The 26,549-nt window shown below is 41.6% G+C and overlaps 1 protein-coding gene across 2 annotated transcripts in view; it reads right to left on the bottom strand.

Moving 5' to 3' along the window:
* The window catches only part of PLEKHM3 (pleckstrin homology domain containing M3), a 92,248-nt gene that overhangs the window by 47,547 nt on the left and 18,152 nt on the right, over window positions 1–26,549 (bottom strand). For both annotated transcript variants that reach the window (XM_079311481.1, XM_079311482.1), the window contains exons 4-5: window positions 16,045–16,190; window positions 11,237–11,430 (exon numbers count right to left, since the gene is read on the bottom strand). In XM_079311481.1, coding sequence (XP_079167607.1) covers window positions 11,237–11,430; window positions 16,045–16,190 — 340 coding nt within the window. The remainder of the gene's footprint in view (window positions 1–11,236; window positions 11,431–16,044; window positions 16,191–26,549) is intronic.

Raw genomic sequence — 26,549 nt, 5'->3', positions numbered from 1 at the left:
TCCCCACCAAATAACAGCAGGACAGTGATGTTAGAGGGAAAGAAACCAGAATTACATCATCCTCTAAGCACCAGCTATTTTTGCTGTCTTATGCAAGGACACAACAGTCCCACAATAAAAATAATTTCTGGGCCAGGGCCATTCTCTAATTGTCAGGTCATATATTGAGACATTAACAGCCACCGAATGCTTTTTCTGCTCACAGATGATGTTTCTTTAAACAATTAATGCAGCAATAAAAACAAGTAACACAAACTACCCATTAGAAGTATTTCTTATGGTCTGAGACAAGATTCCTGGTCTGCCACAAAGCTGTAACACTTAGTTTCAGATGTGATTTATGGTTTTGTAACTGAAATAACTATATTGGGAAAAGGCCGTGCAGATACTGTTCTTCCAACATAAAGCTGACTGATATAAATTCCTCTTTCCATACAGAAATACATGTATTGGTATAGATTCTATAATGACTTACTTAAAAAAGCAGTATTTACCTTACATAAGCCAAGGTTTCAGGCAAGACCATTGCTTATGTACTGACAGACCTGATAAGTAAAGCTAAATTACAGGAAACTGAACAGAGAAGAGATGCCCTAATTGGACTGATCGGCAGCAAAACAAAAAACTGGGTAAATATAACATCAAAGAAAGAGAAAAAAAGGACATTGGAATGTTAAGTAGATATTAACAAAAAAAGTTTATGAAAATCTATGTATCTGCTACAATGATGTCAAGAACAGAAAAAGTACATCTATCTTTGTGTGCACATGCAGAGAAACAACAATCTGACCAGCTCTACTTTCCATCCACACAGAACAAATACACCACCACTCTTGGATCTCCTGATGAGGGAAGATTACTCTCCCACATTACCTCTGCAAAAAAAGCAACCAAGTGTCTTAAGAAGTGAAACTATTCCCCACTACACGTTCTCTTTCAGAGCAGAAATTGTAAATCCGGTTCCTAAATCTCAATCACATTGTTTTTGAGGCAATACAGAAACAAAACTCTTTATATTATTTATATTACTAAATGTGTGAACAAAGCTCTGGCAAAGACTGGTTTGTAATGGTAGAGCTGAATGGCAGACAGACTCCTGCACATGTTCAAAACCACCCCAAAGATAGTGAAAAGCTGATATAAACTTAGATGGTATCTTGATATGAGACAATGCAGAAAGCACACAGTAGCTCAAAGAAGAGATTTCAGAAACTGCAACAACATAACCAGCTAAACCACAGATCAAGAGAACAAGACTACCAAATGCAATCTTTCCATAGAACACATATTTTAAGAAATAATGAAAATATCCTGTTTCTGGTCTTCCATTAGTTGTCTCAAACAACAGCCTTATACTGATAGTTTTCAAAGCTGTATGTATTGAAGGGACTAGGACTTCTCTGCTGATAAGTAAGGTGGTCAGTACAAATAATTTGTAACTACTTTTGTACTTTGGAAAAAAAAATAAGATTTATTGGGGTAGGAGGAGAAGAGTTTTGCAAGCAAGGCACTAGACAACTGCACACCACTCATGGCATTCTTCTGGAGCTGGACTGTGCTGTTGCTCCTTCTCACTCACCAAGCAGATCCACCCTACCCACCCAATTCTCAGCTGCAGTCTCACTAGGGCATTGCCAGGCTATGCTATTGCTTCTTTTTCAGGGGACTGCGTTGCAGTGGCACTGCTGCATAACACCTTCATAATACATTTGGCACAATGACAAAGATCACTGGAAAAGTGGTCAAAATCCAGACATGAGACAACATATGACACTGGATTTGCTCATTTGCACATAGCAGACTTATTAAAAGGTAAGAAGCCAACTCTGAACAGCATTTTGCAGCATTAGTATTTTTTCAGCTCAGATAGAAGTTCTTTCATTAAAATCCACCCATCATTCTCCCCTGATGACACAGGCAGGCAATAAACAGCATTGCCAGAAATTGTATTATTTGCTGATGCCCTTACAGCACTGCTAAGGAAAACAATTGGCTAATGAAATATTCCCTTTTTCAGGAAATAGCCTGAATAGCCCATAATGCAAAAACTATAAATGACTAGTATTGATGACTAACATCACATTCCACTGCCTTCAAGGATGGCATTTTATTTCCTTACTTCCTGCAAGTTCTAACTCCTAGTAAAAAGTGTGCAGGTAAAAAGCAAACTCATAATCAACTCAAATAATGAATTCCTCTGTCAGGCAAGTCTCAGCCAGCACAGGTCCTGGTGACAAATCTTATCTCTGTACCTGTCCCCTTCTCTAAAACATGCTGATTTGCAGCAATAGCTCTGCAGAGCTGGTATCCAATGCATCTCCCCTTCAAATCTATTTCCAGAAAAAAAGTAGGCTCTGCACTCCCAGTTTTATGCAAAACACATGTATATATATCTATATATATATATACCCAGCACTTAAGTGAGGGGAATTATTATTTCAATTGCTACAGAAACTAAGGCATCAAAAAACTCCACAGTAAGTAAGGCTGGTCCAGGTTCTGATTTGCATCCTTCTACTGACCTGAAAAATTAAAACTGGTTCTGTGTGGTAGGTCACAGAGAAACAGCCAGGCAGCCAAAGATCACAAATGCAATGGCATTTACAGAGGCCATGAAACAACAAGGCCAGTCCCTGCATGATTCCCAATAAATGCAGAGGTGCAAAACACTCCTTTGCTCACACCACAAAGGTGGAAACCATACAGGCCCATGGCTGTGAAACCCTGAAATTGCCCCAAAGGAGACAGTTCAGCCCCCACTCATATAAATGCTTTCACCACACCTGGGGCGAGCTGAGCAACTGCTTCAAAAACAGGTCCTGCTGTGCTGCATGTATTCAATTAAGTTCTCCTCCAGAGAATTTCTATTATTGCCATTTGGAAAGAAAAACCCAAAGCTCAACAGCCACCTGAATGTAACTGGTGAAGCCACCTCCCAAGAATGCATCTGCCCATTGCCAGTTTTTGTCAGCCTCTAGTGGGTGGGGAACAAGAGTATAACAGGCCCCAAAATACCAAACCCAAATGCATTTTCCAAAAAAATCATCATAAAATGCAAGCAAATCAGTTGGGGCAGGAAATCCACACAGACCAAGTATTCCAGTGAGTAAGAAAATGACTGATGGCCAGTTTCCAACAGCTTGCTTGCCTGCACAGGTTCTCTGAGCCTAATGAGGTCATGGCTTATATAAAGTCATTTTCAGTAGGAGGCACGCAGGACTAATTCAGAGCCTCTTGCTTCCTTCTCATGTAACTAGTAGGACAGCAGTATCTATGCTATCTCTGTCATCTACAACTGAAATTGTTCAAAGGAAACCAAAGTCAGTAGAGAATAAGCAGGCGTGATGGGGCTCACACAAACACCACACCACAGTATCAGCATCCAGACAAAGTACTACAAGGCATCCAGATCCACCTAAAATCACACTCATGCCCAAAAATCTCACAGAGACCCAGAGCAGGTTAAGATAATGATACTTAGGAACACTAGAAAATATGTATTTAGTTTCTTCACGACATTGCATTAGGAGTTTCGAGCATGCCTGGATTAATACAAGACCTTGATACAAAAAGACCAAAATGTGCTTGAATTTTACTTTTCCCTTAATATAAAGGCTCTTTATAAACACCAAATGGGAAATCTCTGATTAGTCATTTGTAAGCAAAATAAAAGATGTCAGTTTTGTAAATCTTTTGATTGATGTGCTACAACTAACTAGACTTTTTTTTTTTTTTAAATTGGTCAATTAAAGCATTCAATAAACAGTGGTCTTTCAGTCAAGTCTTAACACAGAAAAGAAACTGGAGTAAACTAGACAGAGGTCAAACGCAAGATGTTAAGACTCATCACAATAAAAACTCAAACCTCTGCAGCTTCAGAATGTGACCTGTGACCCTTGAGAGGCAAATGGTATCAAGTGCACGTCCCACTAAAAGCACCTCCTAAGCTTTCAGAGTCTGGAAACTCCCGGACCAGTTTCACCACTGATGAGTCACAGGACTCCTGTGCTGAAAACGCTGGCTACCAGGCAGGGTTTAACCTGCAATGAACAAACCAAGTTCAATGCTAGCCAGCCTCCAGCCCTGCCAGTTATTGTGAACAATGACATCCAAAGTCCTATTGGTTAAAGGTCTCTAAATTGCTTTATTGTTATGTCCTAGATACAAACACAATCAATGCAAGCAGAAAAAAACCATATCATCCAAGACTTTTGATCCAAGTAAAAGAAAAAAGTGAGCATTCTCAGTTTATGATTATTCTTCTTTTTTTGCTTGATACTATGTATTCTGAAGTATAACCTACAGGCAAGACAGAAATTTCATCTGTTCCTTCTCGGATGATCTTATCAGGTAAGTATTTGCACAAACAAAGGTTATCTTTTAGTGTCCTCCTGCAAACAGAACCACTGATAAGAGTTTGCTTTTTGCATTTGGATAAAGTGTGTAGTCATGGCGCTTTGTTAGCACTAAGTAATTGCTCGGCATTTAAAGTCTGTTTATCACCTGCATAGGTAATTTTTCTTCAATGGGTTAAATACCCTGACAGCTCTGCTAAAGCTACAACCAATTAATCTGCCTATGCCTGACACTACAACCAAAGTACAAACGTGATAAGCAGGGGGAACTCTTCTCTTTACAGCGCAATCAAAAGAAATCAAGTTAGCTGGCAGGTGGGCACAACCAAGTCTCTTTTATACCAAAAAGGCTCTTAAAACCTAGGATGGAGGGGGGAAGGGAGGGGAAGCTGGCAGCAGGGTTTCATGTGCCAGCCAGGAGTGTCTCGTTTGACCGGGCCGAGAAGCCTATGACTGAGCTGTGACTCACGGGGGACGCAGATGACCCGGTGCAGCACAGCGCTGCATTCAGCCTCCTCCCCTCCCCTCTGCAGGAAGCTGCTACACCCGCAGCTGGCACAGCACCAGGGTACCAAGTCCGCTTCCTCATCCAGCACACCCCATAGCCTGGCACTGCAACTTTCACCTTTGGAGCGACGGCAGCTGAAGGCCACACATGCTGATTATCACTGTTTGGTTCTAAAACTACAGAGGGGTATCAGTGAATTGCTAGTTACCCCAAATGTACCTGCCAAGGTAAATAACATTTCTTGATAGGTTTTCTCTTGCAATTCATTTGATATGGACATTGTCAATTTAAGGTAGAGAACAGCATCAGAGGGGAGGGGAAAAGGCAGGATTTTTTTCAATGTTGCTAATTCTTTTAGTTTTCTTTTTATTTTGTATTTCCTTGGAAATCTTAGCTCCTGAAAGTTTGCTGGGAGAGAAGAACTCAAACTTTCCAGCCAACAAAGCTACTCAGAAAAGTAGGGCTTTGGGAAACAGTGATTTGAAAATCAAAAGGCAAAAATAAATGAAGTAATTTAAACCAAACCAAAACACTACTTATTCATTTAGTTCTTGTGGCATTATACCAGATTCTTTTTTTTTTTTTTCCTTTTTTCCCCCCTAATTATATGAGTTTATGCAAAAAAGTGTTTGTGAATCATTTCACATTAATGAGGTATGAACACTTCTGGTCATGTTCTGGGAACAGTCACTCCCACATATCTTCAGCCCACACTAAGTGCTAGATTTATTAACAAGCCTGTCCTGGTAAGGTATTATTTCATGTTGTTATGAAATTCCCCATGAGCACTCCTATGTTTTAAAACAGTTACTCTTATCATCCATCAGCAATCCTGAACCAGTTTATAAACTTCCTACTAAAATGCAGTACACCAACTCTCTCCTTTGTGATTCCTTGAGCAAGGTTACAGTAACATTGTGAAAGACAAGAATTACTACAGCTCCAACTCATGAATCAAGTACCATTGTTACTAAAAGCAGAACAGACAATTAGAGACAGCTTCATTTTAAAATCAAAATAGTTTAGAGCCCCCAGTTAACTTGAAATAAAGAATAAGAAAACAGTCTTTGCTTTTGTTAGGCACTCTTGAACCTTCATACCTTGCTGCTGGAGGTTCTGATATAAAAATAGAGGGATAAAAATGGCCCAAGTAGTATTTAACATGGTGTCCACATCTAACAGGAACTTATTTTTAAATCATTGGTTTTTTTTGAAAGCAACCTGGTCTCAAAAGGTGAATGGAAATTATCATTGTGAAAGAGATGTAATATTACTCATCTCTTTGACAAGGAGATACAGGTGTACCCCCTAGACCATAAAATGCTAATGTGAGCTGAAAGACCCACCTGTCTTCCAGAGGACTTACCATGGAAAGCTCTGGCAGATTCCTCAGCTGGATGCTTACCATGGTAGAGCATTAGCTTGTGCTTCTGACCTTCCCTTGACATGAATAGACAGCAGCACTGCCTCCACTCTGGCTGCTCTGGCACACATCTCAATGCTTCAGCTGTTTGTTGAAATGAAAGCTCAAATTCCACCTGAACACCATCCTCTCCTTTTAAGATACTAATTTGCAAAGATCCTGCACACATAATTACTTTTTTCCAAAAGAGAGAAGAGTTGAATTGAAGAGGTGATGGCACTCTGTATGAGCTCCATCAACAGGCAATTTTATTTCAGCTACTGCAATGACTGCAGGCATGCAGGATCTAAATAAAACAACAAATGGCTTGTGCATACTTCTCTGCATTTATTTTCTCACCTTTCCTCACTTTGAGCTCTTTGGTCTTAACACTGGATCCTCTCAGGACATGTATATATCCTCTTTGAATGGGTTTCTCTCTCACCCTCTTTCCAACCACCCATGCAACAAATTTTCTTCTTCTGTTGGTCTTGCCATTATCTCAGAGCCCTGAAACCACATCCTTCTGTTTCTTCCCTGCTCAAACTTTCTTTTTGCAGTTAACTGCTTTCAGAACCTGCATCTTTGTTCTCCTGCTTTGGAATGCTCCACTCCCAAATGGTCTAAACATTGCAAAGAAAATGAAGTCTCCTTTTACAGTCTGGAGATGACTTAATGACCTTCTGTTGTCCTTGGTCTGAAAGATGACATAGCCCCAGCTTCACATACATGAGGTATTTGGAGGTATAGTGATTGCATTAGATCAATCAGGATTCCTAGGATATGTTTAGACAGGTTCTCCAGTTGTCACATAAATATTTTGAAAGTAATCTACTCCTGTGTCAGAAGTGATATGTGTAAGGCCTCACTGTAGGAAGTGACAGGACTCTATTGTTCAGCATAACTGACTGTGGGCTTGTTTCACCTCGTGCTGACAGAGCAGCAGGCTCAGCCAGGACTACAGTCTGCAGCACTGGAGGTGCATCTTTAACCTCCAGCTGCTACACAGGGAGTCCAAACTAGAGTCTGCTAAGTGATGTACCTGGCACTGGAGTTTTGCTGGGGTAAAGCTGATGTATTGCTGTTCTGGAGCTGACAGACAAATGGTATCAGACAGGGATGAGGAACAAGAGGGAAGTTTTTCCATACAGTTTCTCACCACCCTTCAGATTTACCTACAGAACAAGAGCACTACAATAACATTAATGCATAGGGGAATGTGCTGCAGAACATTTATCTTGTATCACTGCCATGTCTAAAGTATCTGTGCTAGCAGCACCTGATCTGCAAGTTTAGATGTACAGCTGAGAGAGCAGAGAGCCAAGAGGGCCCCCCAGATGGAGCACCGAGGTTGGCCTAGGTTACCCCACTCTACAGTAGATATGCAGGCACCTGAACACTACCCCAAAAATCATTCTGACAGATCCTTGACCGGAAGCATCTTCAATCATGACAAGAACAAAGCAAACCCAGAACAGAACTTGCATCATTCAGCACAGTTTCACAGAATACCCTCATTATTTAATGGACTCAGAGATTCTGTTTCCTTCCTAGACATCAATTTTATCGACTCCACCTTGGTTTATCTGGGCCATTCATTCACAATCTGCAGGTGGTGGTGGGATCTGTACAGCTCCACTTGCACTAATTCTGTGCTGGCTGTAGGTTTCAGTCCTGTATGCCTCTGCCTGAACAGCATCCACACGAACAAGGCAACAAAAACAAGTGAGAACTTGTTCAGTAAAGACATTTGAGGCCAATGATGTGTTGCAATACTGAGGTGACAGTTACAGCTAACTAGGCATAACAACATCCCTTGTAAAACAGGGAGCTCAGCAGCAGCCTGGGAATCTCATCTGGCTAGTATCAGAGGAACACTGCTGATAGGTGCTGGTGGAAGGCCTTATTTCACCTCCCAGACAAGCCCATGCTCCTTATTTTCACCCCTGAAAATATAAAAGTAGAATCCATTGGAGCAATAGGTGAGAATAAATCACTGTAACTGACAAAGACCATTTTTACTGTGAGTCTTCTAACTACTTTAAGGATTTCTTCTGTCTTTTCCTTCCTTTTTTTTCTTCCTTTCTTTCTACTTTGTCATTTGCATCTTCAAGGCTCACAAAGCAGTTTCAATCCTGAGCTCCCTGCTAGATGCCAAGTTCCAAAGTACCTATCTAGGCACACCAAACATTAAAAATAACATTTCCACATTTAAGCTAACTGGGTCCTGAGCTAACCTGGTTTATAGCCATCTGGAATTCTTCAGGAAAAGTGACTGTAAGCATTGTAAACAGTTTTGTCTTCACAGAGGACACCAAGAGTTTCCAACTTCATTGCCATCTTCATTTTGTGATCTGGGTTGAAGAGCAAGGTATAGATTTAAAGTAGATGATAATGCAAATAGTATTAATAAAAGAAACCTCAGAGTGATCTGCTTTTCCCTAATAAGGCAGGCTCTATCAGTGTCCCAGAGGCAGCAAGGTGCCAATACAATTAATCAGTCTGTTTTTAGTTCTCTGTAGACAGCAATATTAACAGTTTGTTTCAGTCTGTTTATATGGGTCTGACAGGTCTTCAAGATGCTGTGTTCACTCTCCTGTGATTAATAGTTATTCACATACTAAGGTGAAGATCAAGCAGAAGAAGAATGTTTTTAGAGCAGGGCAGATAACTGGATTCTCTCTCTCCATCTTTCACTTTTAATTAGGGAACAGTACTAAATTTAGGAATGCTGTCTCACCATACTGTTTAAACTCCTCCTTTTCTTGCAACTTGCCCCTGTGATGAGCCAAAGGAAAATTTAAATCACATATTTTCTTTGTTTACTTTTCAGCTGTGCTCTATAAAGTCATCACGTTGGTAGTGAAGATCTGTACACTGGGATACTAGATGAAGGCAGCAAAACCATTGGAAGCATTCTGAGAGAGGAATAAATCCTTATGGGAAAAGAGCTTCCTTCTTCTGACCTCTGCAAACCTCTTAGGGGACATCTGAGAAAACAACTGAGCACCAAAGTCACCTCAACAGAGACTTCACAAACCAAGAAGGAGCTGGACTTTAAGGTGTGCACTGTACATTCCTTCAGTGGCTTTGACACTTGTAGCAAGTCCTGTCGAACTGGAGATGCTTCCCCAGTTTTGCTTCCCCAAAACCAAACCCTTCTTGGGGCTGGGGTCCTTCTCTCCACCACTGGAGATGGCGTGAAGAAACTCTTAGATAATAAAAAGGAGCATTGTTCCCCACTTTCTCCTTCTACCCTTCTCAGTGTTTCATTTTGACACAGGGATGTTTTCTTTCTCCTGTCTGCTCCAAGAAAAGAACATGCTCACATTTCTGTGTTAAAATTTGTCCATTCTCTCTTCTGTTTCCTTAGCAATTGTCATCTCTCCATTTTGGAGAGAGATTTTGGGTTGTTCCTCTTTTGTCCTGATTTCTTCATTAACTCAATTTCCTGAGATTTCTTCCTCATTTGAAACTCCTTCTCCTGGCTTTACTTCATTCCTTGTTTTACGTCTAGTCAATTGATTGCTATGCTAGGCCGCCTCTGAACTCTCTTCTTTTACTGTCTTACCCAAGTCCATTGAGTTCCTTGCCTCCTTCAGTCTATTTTAATAAGAGAATTACCCTTTTTCAATACTAATCAGAAAGCATAATTTACTTTCTGCTACATTTTCTGAACAACCTTCAAAAATCTTATTTTCCTTTTAGTTTTATCGAAGAGGATGGCATAGAATACCAGCTCTGCAAGAAAATACCATCATCCGGAATAAAACAAAACCATCCTAATTTTTAAAATGCTGTGAGCTACTTTAGCAAAAAATAGGAATTGAGTAGAAACATACAAGCACATATTAACCCACAGTGCATCTGATACAGAAACTCAGCAATGCTCTCCATAAACCTGTTGCTGTATCCTTCTCCTACTTGTTCTAGGTAGTTCATCAAAGCAATGGTATAGGTTATGTACCAAACAGCAGACCAGCTCTCCTCACCTGGAATAGAGACACCAGTGCAGCCTCCTCTCCCTCCCAAAGAAAGGTCCCTAGAACACAGTCATTGATGTCACCTGCTTCCTTGCCTTTTGGCAGCTCACAATTTCAAAGCAATGGCTTTCCCACTTGTAGTCTTGTCTTAAAAACTAGGGCATACAAATGCTTACAGATGCATCAGGTCAGCTGCATGTGCCCAGAGCCACTCACTTCACAGGACAGCATGGACAGGGACATCTCCCCATCTCTTTTGGAGATCCAACCAAAAACTAGTTGGCCTTTTTAAGATCACAACTGTGACTTGACAGTTTTAAGAAAATTGTTCATTTTTAGCTTATTAGAAAAATGCAACAGCAGCTAAATGGACTAAGATACAGCACTCCTAAAATGAAGTTCACTTTTTATAAAACTCCTTTTTCACCACAGCAAACTCTTTTTGCTGTGCTGAGGCCAGGTATTTGCCAATAAACAAAACATTCAGCACAGTCATGTCATGGATACTGATTGAGGAAGAGACCAGCATAAATCATGTGCTGGGTCATGTGCCAGGGGACTGCATCATACCACAGAAGAGAGGAAAGGTGGTTGACTCTGGCCCCCCTCATGCTTTGCCACACTGTGAGGTGTCTCAAAGGTCCCAGCAGTGATGTCATGGCAGGGGGCATGAGGCAGCAGATCTCACAACATGAAAATACTCACATACAGCCAGAAAGCCTGAGGAGAAGCAAAAGATGCTCACCACAATGTGTGATGCCCTGGGGCTAATAGCGGTCAACAACTTCAGATATTCAGACCCCATAAAATCATTTTATTCAGCAGAGGATAACTCAACTTCCCAGAGAAGTCAGATACACACACAACATCTTTCTAAATGGGTAATGCCTTCAGAACCAGTGTGGGAAACAAAACCAAAGAGGCAGCAGGAGAGGTAACATGCCAAGGAAGCTCCATCCTAGTGCTGTAGGTTGGCTGTGGCTCTTACCTTCTACGCAGATCTTCAGCCACTGCTGCTCTGCAGCTGAACAAGTAGGCTCGCAGAGATTTTAGCTGCTGCCTCAGGCGGACAACAGTTGCCAGAGGTTCAACATGACTGTACAACATGGGATTTTCCTGCTGGATATCAATTAATGGCTCCTCATACACATATTCCAGGAACTCTTTGGCTTGTTTTGACACCTAAAAAGTAAAGCAGTTTAGTTAGGCTTTTTTCCCAACTCTTTTTAAGCAGATCTCCCCCTCTGCGATCTGTCAGCTATTCCATGCATCTGAAAACTTACTCTGTTACCAGTTACAAATGGAGGCAATTGAGAGAGATCCAACTCTCTCTGCTTATAGCCAAGTCAAACTTCATCAAGCCCCTCAAAACTGAATGTCTGAGATATCTACTTTTACGCCAAAAGTTTATTCCCTGTCAATATTTTTCTGTCTGTTCACTGCTTTCTTTTTGGCTAAAAGCAAGTTGTGCTTTTTAAATTACAGATAAATAAAATTGAATCTTACTGGTATTACTCCCAAAATTCAATCTGCAAGAAGTTTTTCATGCATTTTTCATGATAGTGCCCTGTTTTATCTCCACCTGCAAAAAGCTGCTGTAAACTCAATAAATGAATGGGACTCTTGTTCCATTAGAAAATATACTCATGTTCCTTAAGTGAAAAGGTCAAATTCTCTCTCATTCCTGATTTCTGCATTTTATCACAGATGGAAAAGAGAAGATGGGATTACATGAGATGAGCTGCAAATCACCTGAAACTCTGCTACAGAAATGTTACTGGCTCCAGATTCAATTAGTCCTCCTGGACCCCAAGGCCAATGTTTACACTGAGACAAGGGAGGGATGAGTTAGGCTGACAAAAGTAGAAAGGGAACACACACCACAGTCTCTTGAGATTTAGGAAGTTATTTCCCTTCTGGTGCTGTAGGTAAGAACAACAGACATCCTTGTAAATAGCACCACTTCCAAAACCAGTACAAGTAACTAGCTACTGACAGGGGAAGCTAGCCCCAGATGTAACCTCTTCACAACATTAAATACAAATCTAAGAAATATGTCAATATGTCCCACCAATAACTACACAGATAATAAGATGTGCAATTTTAAATACAGCAAACCCTAACTCCCCAGGTTTCCCAGGCCCTGAAGCCATACTGAATATCCCACCTATTTACATTATACACCCCACTAATTTAATTTTTCTTCTTTAAATATCCTGCATGTACAAGGAACTGTGCCATCTGAGTGGAATCAGAGCTAACATGGCAAAACAAGCACCTCAGATTCTGTAGAACAAAATTCTATAAGCTTCAAATTTATCAAGTATTTCAACACTAGCAATGTTGATATTTTATTTTAATGTACTGCTTATTGCAGTGCATTAAAAACCTGCAGTTAAACAACCTGCTTTTACAATCATTAACCATCTGACCACGATATCTCAGCAATCCCCTGGAAACTTCAGTATCCATAGTAATTATTAGTCCTCTTCCATCAATTAGCAAATTAAAACAAGCATTCCATGACTCCCTAGGAGGTGTGTGAATGCTTGGCACAATGACTAGCTCCCCCCACCATCAGGGTCAGGTGCTCAGTGCTGTCTTTGTCTACCTCCTTGCTTTAAGCCTCTGTTGAAGTGATGGGCTCCTCATCCACCTGCCCTGCTGTCTTTGCAACTGGAGGGTGGTTCCTGTCTGAGTACTACACTCACATCTGTGCACACCTGTACCCCATGTTGGGCATCTCCCCTGGAGCACTGAGAGCATAGGAACAAAGAGATGCCACAGCTGAGGTCCCCTAAGTGACTCTGCCATATGCATGCAGTATGGTGACCAAGTATTACTGTGCAGCACTGGTGCTGCAAGGTCTGAATTCAGCCTTTGAGGAAAGAGGAGCAAAGCAAACCTTTTCCTCTCCTTACCAATACAATGCATCCATGGAGTGCTGATTGCAGGAAAAGTAGCTTTGCCCAGATAGGTGTCAGTCCACTCTGCATGACTGACACAGGCACACACGTCTGGTAAAACATTAACTCACATTGCCAAACACAGCAATGTTACAAGAGGCTGAAACAGTCTTAAAATGGGAAAGATGGGGCAGTCACAGTAATTCAGTATTTTAGTAGACATCCTAGCAGACCCCCAACTTTACTGGGCAGTAAAACAATCCTATTAAATCAGCCAGAAGGAGTGAGAAGATGTGAAGTACAACAAGATTGCAGCTTGAGATGTAATACAAGGATGGATGCTAACATTTCCAGACTTTTCCTTTCTAGAGCCCACAAACCTACAGTTCAAAATTCAATTTACCATAATTCAGCTTTTCTTGAAACCTTCTGGCACTGGGAGTCCATTTCCCACTGTGTTTGGCATTATATGCAGGCTGAAAGCCACCTGAAACAAACTTCAGTATTTAGTGGGCTTTGCATGCAAATGGGGAAAACACTTAGCCTAAGCAAAAGGAAGAAACAGTGTTCACAAAACTGCCTCTTCTACCTTCTCACAAACACATGAAAAATACAAATATGAAAACAGTAGGAGACATAAGGGGAAAAAAGCAAACCTGGGGACTGAGCTGCAGCTTTGGTTCTGACAGAAGAAACATGTCTAACTGCCAAGTCCTTTCAAACAGCTTCTACTGCAGCCAAGAGAATTTCTCTTTTCCTAACCATGTTCTACCAGATATTAAGTGCATTGTTGTTTTTCAGGATCCTGGTTATGGGAAGAGACAGCTCTAAAGAGGTTTCTATTTTTTTTTTGGTTTTTCTGATTTTCATGACCTGTCTTGCCAAAAGTAGACAAGAACCTCTCAATTTCAAATTTAATTGATGCCACAGCTTATTTTACAGCTGCTGCTCAGATGTTGATCTCATGAAACATAAAAAGAGAAACATGCCCAGTTACACTGTAAAAGCTCATGTTCTACAGTACCTTTTGGTGCTTGCTTTACCAGAAACAGGACAGACCCCAGAAACCCCTGAGGAGATGAGGAATAGGTGGCAGTGGGAAAGAGGGCAGGTTTGCAAACTCTTCATTCAACTTTGCTTCCAACTTGGTGGACTGACAGACACATTTCAGACTGGGTAAAACAAAGAAGCTTTTGAATCCTGGAGTCCTCTTTCAGTCCTGACCATGAAATGTGGTATGTGCCTGTTTCCTGCAGAACCATTTTGGGGTGTGCAGCCAGAAGTACAGCCAGGAGCACGAGCCCCTCTGCAGAGGCTCCACTTTCAGGCAGTGCTGTGCTACCTCCAAGGGGCAGGGCAGTGTGCTTATCTTCACCTTCCCTCCCTTCTTAGATCCTGCTGTAACAGTTTGGGATGATAGTTTTTCCCTACCTGAAGGGTTGTGTTCCTTTCTTCAACTCATTTCTCTGAGCACTTTCACACAGAGACAGGTAAAGCAGTGGCACAGAATTTGCTTGTGTTTCCAAAGTACCTCATACCTGTTCTGTCTACCAAAAGTGCAAAATGAAATTTCTCACTACTACAGTGAGATGACAATAGATTAAGTTTTCAATTAATGCTTAAGCCTTCAAGTCCTGTTTCTTTCTCTGCCTCAGCTGCCTATACCACAGGAAACAGACTAGAGCATAGTTTTTACACTGCAGGTTTAGAAAAGATCCAGTTAATTTTCTTGGCGGTTTCACTGACAGCTTGATACGATGTCTTTACCTTACCATCCACTAGTAGACCATATCAGGTCTACTTATACTACCATGTGCTAGCAAGTTTAGTCCTTGGTAAAAGCATCCAAAAAAAGAACTTTTAAATATTCCTAACTTCTAGGCATGGAAGGGCTTTTTGTCTCCACGTCTTAGAGCTTTGCAACTTTGAAGAATCTTGCATTTCACAGAGCAAGACTATCATTTTCCTGATGGCAGGCTCTGGCCACCTCTTAATAATCTCCCCATCTGACAAATTTTCTTCAAGAGACCTGCTTTTCCTCTAATAGGGCATTTACTGGTTATTTTTTTCCTTTTCAAATAGCACATAATAATAATATTCGCAGACACAAAACATCAAACAGCCTCTCCTAACAGTGGCTGCTAGGTCTAAAGCTCTAGCATGGTCTGGATTCCTTATGAGTTTGTTATTCTTTCAGCACATACTGCCTGAGATGGCAAAACAACACTGTTACTGTGTTTGCTGGTATAATGCTTTGAGGCATGTAATCAGTGCCCCTATCTAGCAACCAGCCACCAAGGCAGCAGCAAATAGCAGATTATAAAAGTTTTAGAAAAAACTCTTGTGTGGCAAGTGAACAACTATAGTATTTTCTTGTTACGTTACTTTCATCTGTCTGGTTCAATCAAGTGCTACAGCAATGTCCTTCTAGTGTCCTCAAAATGCTCATGCCAAGAGACAGGACGTACTGGGCCTCACAAACACTGCATTTGGTAAGCCAGTTTCCTATGGGCATTTCCCCAATTTAGCATCCATCACTAAGCAGTGTCAATCCTTAGTCCCTGGTGAAACAGGTACTCCTTAAGGGCCCAATAACTGCAAGGATGAGAGCTAAAAGAGAGAGTTTGTTGTGCTACCTCTCCCTGTCCCTTGAACAGTCAGGTAAGCAGTGATGAAAAAGATGCCACCAAGAAGGAGTATGGCTGCTCCTATGGAGGAACACCTTAGGTCTGGCCAAGGAAACTGTGATGAAAACCTGTCTTGTTGAGAGAGTATGGCTCATTTTGTCAAGAAGGACAAAGAAGACAGTATTAGTAGTCAATGCCTACAACCCTTGGGCTGTTGTGTTTCTATCAGCAATTCAGTTCACTCCAACCTGCAGGGAGATTACCTTGTATTTGGAAGTGTCCCAGTTATGAACCAGCCGTGCAGGGATAAGGAAGTTGTCATCCACATGGCAGGTGCTGCAGTAATACCATCCACTGTAGCTGCACACCTTGGCTTTCCCATTGGATAAACCTATGGAGCGCTGACAGCCTAGAGAAAAGAGAAGGGCAGAAGTCTGGGTTACACCAAGCCAGAGATATGCATTCAGGACTGAGTCAGAAAAGTACTCCTCCATTTGAGATCCTTTCAATATTTTATTTATTTTACCCAAGAGACATTTCTTGATCCATAAAAAAAATGAGAAATAAATACCAGTATTCTTGGACTAGGGCTGAAAAAGCACAGGTAACTTGAGCATCTGTGACCAAGAGTTCAGACAGCAGTCAAAAGATACTCAGTACTTCTCAAGAAACAAAGGCAGAAGACTTGCTTGTGAGACACTGGGCATTTAAAAGCCATAGCCATCTGAAAACCATGGCCTGAAGCTTAGACAGGCCACATTCTGCTGTACGTTTGCTCCAGAGAGTTCCCACTTTCCCCACAACAGAATGGGAGAGCATTATCTGCCTGCAGCAGTGCAAGCCAGATCCCACTGACAGCCAGAAGGGATGCTGCTGACTTGGCAGGTAAGACTCAGCCACAGAATTAGCACAAGGCAAGCACATTAGCCAAGGCAAACCACAGTCAGATCATGAATAATAACTGAGCAGCAGTCACACTGAGAATGAGTAGTTCTTGACTAGCAGTAGTGACACAGCTCAATTTCCAGCAGGGTTTCCCACCCCCCCTTATGATTGCATTACTCTGTATCTTACAAGGTCTGAGGTGTGCCTGACACTTTTTTCACAGCTAGATCCCTTACCTCTTCCCATGCCCTCCTGTATGGAGTCTCTGGGGTAAAACAATGTATTCAAAAGCTGCTGCTTTAGTTGGAAAGAACTAATGCAGAGATCTCCTTCACCTGACCACCTGTTTTCATAAAACACATAAAAATTCAACATACTTGACACTTCTGTCTTTTAATAGTGACTAAAATGAGGCAAAAGTTTAATATAATGTTAGAGTGGATGGCTGAAGACAGACAGCACAGACACATTAAACAACCTCCTCAGGAAGTGAGGCTAAAAATGTTTGGTTAAGATACCTCAAGATGTCTGTGGTTGTTAACACCACCTCTAGACACAGCATACATGACAGTATTTTTGCTTATCTTTCAAATGCCAGTGTCCCCATAAGACAGTTATAGCTTCAGTCAGAGCACCAGAGCTCCATTCTGGCATGTGCTGTATGCTCAGATGGTCTCTGCTGGAGCTGTTTAGAAATACTGAGTAGCAGAATCCTTGTGCCTCACTTTTACTGCAAAAGCATTAGTTAAACAAGAGTTTTTCAGGTAGAAGTCAATTAACCAGTTGCTTTTGTCAATATACTAATTTCATTTAGTTAAATTTTGTGACTTCTCCAGCTGAAATCATCTTTTCTCCCCAGCAGAAGTTACACTGATTTGAGAAATGATTGCAGGTCAGCTACTCTAGGCATAAATTGAGCTCCTCCTTCCCTACATCATATGATGTCACCACATCCCCCTTTCAGCTATAACAAAAATCATTAGAATAACCTCACCAACACAATTGGCTCACTTCCTCCACTTTCACAGTCCAGACCCATTTGGCCACTGATTCTCTGCAATACACACTACTAAATGAATCAGTATGGGACATGTCCTGTTTCCATCTCCCTCTTCCCATGCCTTTTTTTTTTTTTTTTTTTGAAGAACAGACATGCAGTTTCTTGGAAAAAGTAAATATATAAACAATAATTATATTCATGTCTTCTCCTTTACCCTTCATAAGATCAGAGCATAAGTATTAATGAAGTTCTAGTGGTAAAGCTGTGTCTGAATCCAAACAGACTCCTAACTCAATGTCATTGAAACCTTACAAAAACTCCCCACCAGCCAACACTTATTTCTCTGGGGATAAGGAAGGGACAGGACATACTGATTTCACCTAACTAGCACCATGCATCCCCTGCCATTCCACTGGCTGCTACCTTTTCTTAATGCCCTAACTCCTGTCCGTTAGACTGAAACCAAGTATAAGCTAAAGTCCAATTTGAACTGACAAAATTCTAAATTAAAACATTTGCAGTTGAGAATTCACCACTTTAAGGCCATTTCTGGCAGTCTCCTAGAGCCAGAAACTCATTCCAGTCCATGGAGAGAGTTTTCTCAGAAGAGGAGTAGCCAAGGACAGAAATGGTGGGGGCTTCTCTTCCCTACATCCAGCCTGTAAGAACTGAAGTTCTCTGGGGTGAGGAGAGTCTCAGCAAACAATATGGGATGCCATTCATTTTTAGGAAGGATGGTTTTATGAAGAGGAGGAAGTGGAAGAAATCCACATCCAAGCAGCATGCATTGCTTTCTCCTTTGTTACAATCCTTTCCTGAGCCCACATTTGTTTCCCTGATTCCCTTTACACCTACCATGCTTCATTCCTCTCCATATCCTCAGGAAAACACGTTCTGCAAAGCTACATAAGAGTTGTGCAGTTGGGGTTTGTTAGATGATAATGTGGCACTGGCATCCACTTTACATTTTTCTCTACTTTACAAGCTTTGCTGTTTGAAAATCACCATCTTTTCCATTCCTCTCTGTTGTGATTCATAATGATGGCTATTTCTACAACCCTTTCAAATCAAGTTATCAAAGCACTGATTTTCTTTGATGTTATGCAGTTCAAAGTGGTGTAGTGTCACAAACATATTTCTGTGGCATAGACCACTTTGCTACTTTGTTTTTTTAAGATGGAAAAAAACAGATCAAGGATGTGAGAGACAGAAGAGGAAGAAGGAATAGCCATTGGCTTAATAACCACGGAAATCCTGCACCTGGACATTCAGGTACAACAACTTGCCATGATGTTTACCAGAAGCAAAGCTAGTGCTGATTCCTGGCTTGAACCTCTGGAGCACCTCTCCCAGCAGGACAATCAGATGTAACTGACCACCTCTGAGATGGATAACACAATTCAACAAATAGTTTAGGGTTTGGGAAGGGACCATGTTTGCAGAGAAAACACTTAATTGCTTACATAACCAGAGAAAGCACCTTGCGCAGGATGGGAGAAAAAAGCAGCACAACTTCCACCTCTCTCACCTACATTCCTAATGCTCACACAGAGTATTATCTATATAACATCTGCAGAAAGGTCTGGCAAACTCAGAGCCTAATGCAAAGAGAACACCACAGTATTTGCTAGCACCTAAAATCATCCCTCCCTAAAGAATGTTAGAGAACAAGCTACAGAAGGAAGAAGTGTAGCTGTAAGGTATACTGCTAGCAAAGAGAGGGAAGGAATCACCCCAAACCTTTCATCATGGAAAATACAACAAAACAGCCTTGGAATCAAGGAAAGAAAATAGGGGTTAGAAAAAATAGCAGCAAGAAAGTGCTGTTGGGCACAGATGAATCTCTCTCAACAACATGTCTGTGAGCAGAGCAGGAGTATCAACATCAAGAGGCTCATGTCCAAGTGCAAAGACTTCAGGAAGAAAGTAGTACAGAAGGTGAGGTTAAAAAGTTGTAACAAAACTCTCTCCTTAAATTAAGGTGGTGGTCTAGTATGGAGGAGGGATCCAAGACATCTGAACACAATTCCTCCTCTCCAAAGCACAGAAAACACTACTTTCAGGCTGCTGCATACTCTTGTGGTCAAGGAACACACACAACTATCCTTTTTATCCAGACACCTTTCTCTTTAATCTTTTAGCAAGAAAATATTGGAGTAGCTCCACGGTGAAACAGAGAAAGCAAAAGACCAAATTAGAATCAAGTACACAACTGTTTTCCTTATTTAATAAAGTTCCTTGCTCAGTAACAGGAAAAAGCAAGTCCCTTGTGATTGTGTGCCATAATTAAATCTGTGACAGATTAGCTTAGAAGCTAATTCATTTAGAAACAACATACAATACAAAGAAAAGAAAATGATCCACAGACTTCAAAAGGCTTTCAGCTTGATAAAGGCATAAAGCAGACTAAGCAGAAGGAGCACAGCAACAAATTTTCAGTGTTAGATCAGACATGCAACATTGTTCTATCAGCTCAGCACAAACAGAAATAAGGCCAGAGTTACTTCAGTCGCTTACCTTTATTCCTGTGCATCTATTTCAATTTACTTCACCATGGGAAAACTCAAATTCACAAGGAAGATACACTAACAGTCCAACTCAGTTCCCTCTTATGCCTACCCAGGTTTGCATTATACTTTTTTCTTTTCCCACCATTACTTTCCAGAGCAATTTTATTTCAAAGACAATAATTACAAACTTTTAAACCTCCAAGCAAAGTCCGATACATTCTAGGAGGGCGCTAAATTCTGCCTTCCCAGTAAAAATAATAGTAGGTAAGCCTGAAAACACAGACTTAAAAGTCAGTGGAAGCTTGCTTTTCACATACATAAGTCAAGAGTCACATTTCATCACTAAACAAGAACTAAAAATCCTATACATTTGGAACCTAGTTTTTTATGGGCTTGGATTTCCCTACTTGAGTTCCATCAGATGATGGATTCTTCTATCTTTGGTGTCAAAGTCTAAGAGATGGAAAAGTTATATTCTTCCCAGAGAATATGCTCTGAGGAAACGACAAATAGCTTTGTCGACAAACAAGGTGTTGTTTGTGACCCTTTTAACACATGGCCAGTTTGCATTCTTCTATTGTACATTTTCAAATCATTTCCCTGTGTTCACAGGACAATAGTGCTGAGGAATAACACCACACACCTCAAACTAATCTGGTATTCTTTTCTCCTGGCCTTTATAGGATTATTCTCTGCAGTATCTGTTGCTTTGCTGAGACTCTGAAGTGCTCCCTGACAGAAGGAAATGGGATCTACCATGGAATGACTTGGTGGCAGGATTCAGAAATTCACCAGCTCTTTGGTCAGGAATGGGAACAGAACACACTCTCTAGGCCAGCTCTTGAAGCCTGTCTGCCAGAAGTAAGGAGATAATGTAAGCTTAATTAATAATGGCATTCCTATTCTTACAGTCAATTACATTCATGCTTGGTTCTACATACTGAGAAGGTAGAACAGAGAACAGAGCAAAGGGCAGGCCAGCCATTTGTGTGATCAGAACAGACACTGATGCCACACCCTCAGACAGGTTATTTAGCAAAATGAGTCTCTACTTAACCCAGTTTTCATTTCTGCTCTGCAGTTAGTTTGAAGACCACTTACCCCTGCACTGCTCACTCCTTGACTTATGCTGAAGGCTACCTGGTTTGACAAGTTTCATTTATTTGATACAGCATTAACATACTCAGAAATAACCAGCTCTATCTCTGTTTGAATACACAATTGGGTTTGGATCTCCTTTTAACAGAAGGAACAACTGTGCAGTAAGCATGGTTACATATGTTTGCCAATGCTATTTGGCTAAATTTCTTCTTGGTTGCACATCACTGCCACAGCCCTGCCCTGGGCCTATGAACTATCCAGATTTAAACAGCACAGGTACATGACAGAGACTAGAGATTTTGCAGAAGGCCAGACTGAGAAGCTAAACCCTTCCTACAAACTGGCTTTTGGTTTGTTCTGTAATTTATTTTACATTGCCCCTGATTTGATCCACATGTAATAGTTTTGCAATAATGCAGTGCTTTGGCATGCAACAGAAGAGGGAGAGCCTTGCCAATGCACACACAAACGCCCTAATTTTGCTGCAGTGCACCCTAAAGCAGCCATTTTCCTTCAGTGTTTGTCTCAAGGCTGCACATCTGCAAGGACACTGGGATGCCAACAAATGCACAGTACACTTCACAGGATTTTTTTCCAGAGCAGCATTAGGAGGGCCTCCCTGTGATGCTGGCTTCTGTGACACCACTGAGTTTCACACGTCTTTGCTACCTCTTCTCCTCTGTCAAATTTTGTCTGGGAAGGCAATGCCTTTAGTAGCAAAAACTGGCTTGACTGATTTAAAAGATGCTAGCCAAACAAAAAAAGCTCTCTCTTGTACACAATTTATGAAGAACCTCTGGGTTCTCCAGAGAAGAAATGTGGGGGTGTGGGGGTGGTATATAATTGTTAGAGTTTTCAGGTCTGAAAAATACTTCCTTTTATCCAGATGCAGCTTTTTTCCATCTCAACAAAGGTGAGACTTGGACATTTAGACTCCCTGGTTTGGGCATTCTTTTCTTTGAACTCTAGGCCAAAACATCCCTCAAGACTAGTTTCACACAAAAAAAGGACCAAAAAAGTCCCCAGACAACCAAGACTTCTTTGGAGTCTCACACCTAGCAGCCACAAGCCAGGAAGAAACAAGCCACAGCCAAGAACAAATAGCCTATGCTTACAGTAGAGACATATTCACACCCAGCAGAACCAAGCTGACAATAGTACAATAAATTAGCACAAGAAGTACTGAAAACCTGCAGAGTTGTTGACGGGCAGATTAGAGCAATGGGGACACCTATCCCCACACAGGCACAAAAGGCTCCCTTCAAGGCTGCCAAGAAGAAAATGTAGATTCATCAACCAAGACAGTTGTGTCAGCAGTTCCTCTTGCAGGGCTGAGACAAAGTTGTCACTTAAACGCTGGTCGATTGCAAAGTGCACATCAGGGCACAGAACAGGCACTGAACTGACCAAGTACTTCTCTAAACTGCACTTCCAGGCAGCAGCAGGCCAGCCCCAAACCAAATCTCATGAAAGCAAAGTTCTCACTCTGTGAAGGTGCCAGTCAAATCCCAGGAGGGTGAAGGATCCAGCTTCTACCAGAGCTGATAGTTTTCACTGGGACTTCCTCTAGTCATGCCATCCTGCACTGAAAAACTCATCAATGAAGAGTAAATGGCCTCTGTGATCATAACTGATTAAACAAGTTTAATCCACTCAAGCATGTGGTATCTTCTGATCTTTTTCTAAAATAAGCAGTCATATGGCAAAGCACTGTGGCCCAGCAACCTCATGTCTTGAAATATATAGGTCCACTGCAAATAAAGTGTTCCCTGCTACACAAATTCCAGTCACCCTTGTTTGGAAACACTCCCCCCACTCCTCCCAACAAGTCAGTGACCTTGTTTAAACATGGTGTATTTTCCAAATACTAACTTAGACCATGTTTTTCTCTGCTCAGCTGGTTTAGAAATTCCACTGCTAGCAGTGGAAGCTTTACTTTTAAATGAATAGAAATAGGGCCTGAAAGTCACATGCAAGACTAGAAGACCAAAGCCTAAAGCGAAGATACCTAAACAATAAAACCTTTACAGTGTAAAACATTCCTAGGGGATTTTACAGAGTCTCAAATACAGGGCAGGTAAAAAGCTGCTGGAGCCTTGGAAGAAAGAGATCAATTGAAATGAAACCAAGCACAAAACAAATACAGCACTTAGAAAAAGCACAATCCTAAAAGCCCTGGACAGGTGAGAACAATGGTTATTCAGAACTAAAAAGTGACAAGAGTGCTGAAAACCTTCCAAAGGATCTTATGGCATTTTATTATTGTGCTGCATTTTCTAGGGTTTATCCTCTAGCATTTTTATTTCAGTGACATGCTACAAATAAGCATTGGAAGTAATGACAGTTCACTAAGTATTTGCTAAATTCAAGGATGCTTCTCAACTATCTGTATTTGAGAAGTTTCAACTGTAAGGCTTTTTGAGAAGTTGAACAAAGTTGACATCACATATGACTATTTTGCTTTGTTTCTAAATTACACTTGGTGGCTTGCAAGCTATTAGGAAATACTTTTTTTTTCATCAAAGGGGGGAAAAAAGGGAATTTTATTTTCACTGCAGGAGGGACTGATTCCAGACCAGGAGGCTGAGACAGAGCAGAGGTTGCATGATCTGTGCATGTTGCACTGGGCTGTCCCCCAGCTACACACATGATGACAGCACTAGGTGGAAAATGATTCCTTGAAAGACAACAGCTCTCCACCTGCTGCTTCATTTGACAGGGCTGCAAGCTCAGGAAACAGCACATTTACTAGCCTTGGCTTCTCTGCACCAAGTGCTCAGCTCAGCCAGCCAAGTCATTCAAGCCCTAATAGCAGTATTTACCGTTTTGGCAAGTGAGGAGACATGGAGAAAGCAGGGAGGAAAAGACAGAAGGCACCCCAGAATTGAAGCAAGGAAAGCCACACAAATGGAGTGCAGAGCACATTTTCCAGAAGGCAGAAATTCCCACGTCCATTAGGACTTGCTGTTTAAGCAACAGACACAACTGACTTCTCTGGAAAAAAATGTCTGTTTTAACAGAAGACAGGGGGAAAGAAAACAAAAGCTGAAACAGAAGAGAGCCATCAAAAGAACAGGAGCTATGCAAAAACAGGAGGCAAGGGCAAAGGCCATTTGTTTTCCCCATCTATGGAAAAGTGATGCCACGTGACAAAGAAATAATGATAGTAAAGGGCACCTAGGGATATAAGCTCCTTTCTGCCCTCCACTTCTAATCAGTGGCCTGTTCATTAATTTTTTTTCAAATTACAACAAATAACGCCCTGCCCTCTGCAGTAAAACAGTTAGAAATGTGGAGAAAAGCTTTTGTATATGCTGATCAAGCAAAAGACAACTTTTTTCAAACTGACTTCATACCCTTCTGACTCCAGGGTATCAACAGTTTGTCCTCCCTGTCCCATGACTCCATCTGACACCACGGCCCTGGCTTATATCACAAGTTGAAAAGTGCTAGTCAGACTCCAAGATAAACCTGTCAATAGTGAGGCACAGACATTCACATTCTTCACTACCTGCTTGTGAATATCAGCTGTTTGTCTGGGACCAATTCCTTGAAAAGCTCTTACTGAGGGAGAAAAAGAAAGGGGGATGCAGAGAGCATTTCAAACAGGAAAAAAAAAAAAAAAAAAAAAAAAAGAAAAACAGGGAGGGGAACCCCACAAAGACTGCAAAGAGAAAATAAATTTTAAAAAGCCTGTCCCCATCAGGTCCTCCCAGCAACCTTCTTTATCAGAGGTTCATTGTCAATCAATTAGCCGAGGCAGCAGGGGTCTGTAGGAAGGGGGGTAGCTCGAGAGACAATGGTCTGCCCTGCTGTATTACTATTTAATCGCTTTTCCTAAATAAATAAAGCAGCCCTGAGGTGCTGTCATGTCAAGGGAATTTATAACAAAAAAACCCTTCATTTTTCATTGGTCATTACTTTTCCTTCCCTCCCACCCCTGCAGGACTAGAGAGGGTTATTACTGTAGCCGTAAGTTCCATCTTTGTGTTGCTTGCCTTTGATTCCCACTCGGACCTTGCCACTTTCTGGCACTAATTTGTCAGGCTGAACAAAGGAGGGATTTGTACCTCCTGTAAGGTCTCAATTAGGAAAGGCTTCTGCTGTATTATGTGCCATTGGGACAGGACACAAAGACGGTAATTACAGGAATTTGCACTAAATGGCTGAAGAATTCACAGCAAAACTTTTCTTCCTCCCCCCTCCTCATCTTTCTCCAAGCTTACCCCTCCCAGCAGCCCTGGGGAAAACGTTCTCAATGCCTGCAAGCTGTAATTACCAACAGCAGGCCCCTGAGGTTAAACAGCAGCCCATGCCCGGAACGGCACAACTGCCCAGGGAGCAAGGAACAAGGAGAGAGGCTCAGCTTGCCCGTGTGCCTCCTCAGCACAAACTTTTCTGAGCCAAACAAGTTTCCCCAGTTATAACTAAAATTATTCATTTCTTTGCACCGTGATAACGTCTCTAAGGGTCACAGGAACGGCAAAGGACCTTCTCCTAGAGAAAGTGCTGTGAATCCCCATCCCCAGGCACTGAAAATCCCAGTGACCAGCTTCCCACAGACCCTCCACAACTCTAGAAGAGTTTCGCTGCACAAGAACCTTTGTTCAGTTTGGCAGACTGAAAGGAGACCACAGGAGTATTGGGAATGCCTCAGGTGTATCTGGAAAAGACATCATGCAAACCCTGGTCAGAGCATCTCATTTTTGTGGGGAATATATGAGTGAATGGATATTAATCATCTCATGTTTGGGAGAGGGAATCCACATAGTCTGCTCCCATACTACATAAAGCAAGACTAAAACCTGTTTCACATTGGAGATATGTATTTTGTTGCCATCCCAGGGCCTGACCCCATTGTAAAGGTCATTGAAAATATTCACTTGAAACTCTCCTGAGCCTCAGTCAGAGGACGAAGCAAAATATAAAACAAATTACATGAAATCATACAAATGTGGCCAAGAACAGAGCTCAGAATTCAGGAAGAAGCCCAAATACTGTGACCAAATCATTAACTGCAATGATGTCAACCTTCATATGATGCTCCAGCTGCCCAGGTGAGTGCCATGCACTGTGAAGAGATGAAGACAGATGAGCAGGAACAGGACCTACAGGTGACTACCAGAGAAGGACAAACCCTACTGCACCCATAGCCAATTTTGAGGTCAGTCCAGTACTTCTAGGACCAGGTCTCCCCTGGAAGGGATTTAGGCCAGCCAGAAGGTCCTGGGCCCACACAGATACTCCCCAGAGTCATGTGTGGTTCCAGAGT

This window comes from Erithacus rubecula (genome assembly GCF_903797595.1).
Source record: "Erithacus rubecula genome assembly, chromosome: 8".
Classification (NCBI taxonomy): domain Eukaryota; kingdom Metazoa; phylum Chordata; class Aves; order Passeriformes; family Muscicapidae; genus Erithacus; species Erithacus rubecula.
Note: the sequence above shows the minus strand (reverse complement) of the source record. Positions and strands in the feature narration are given on the sequence as shown.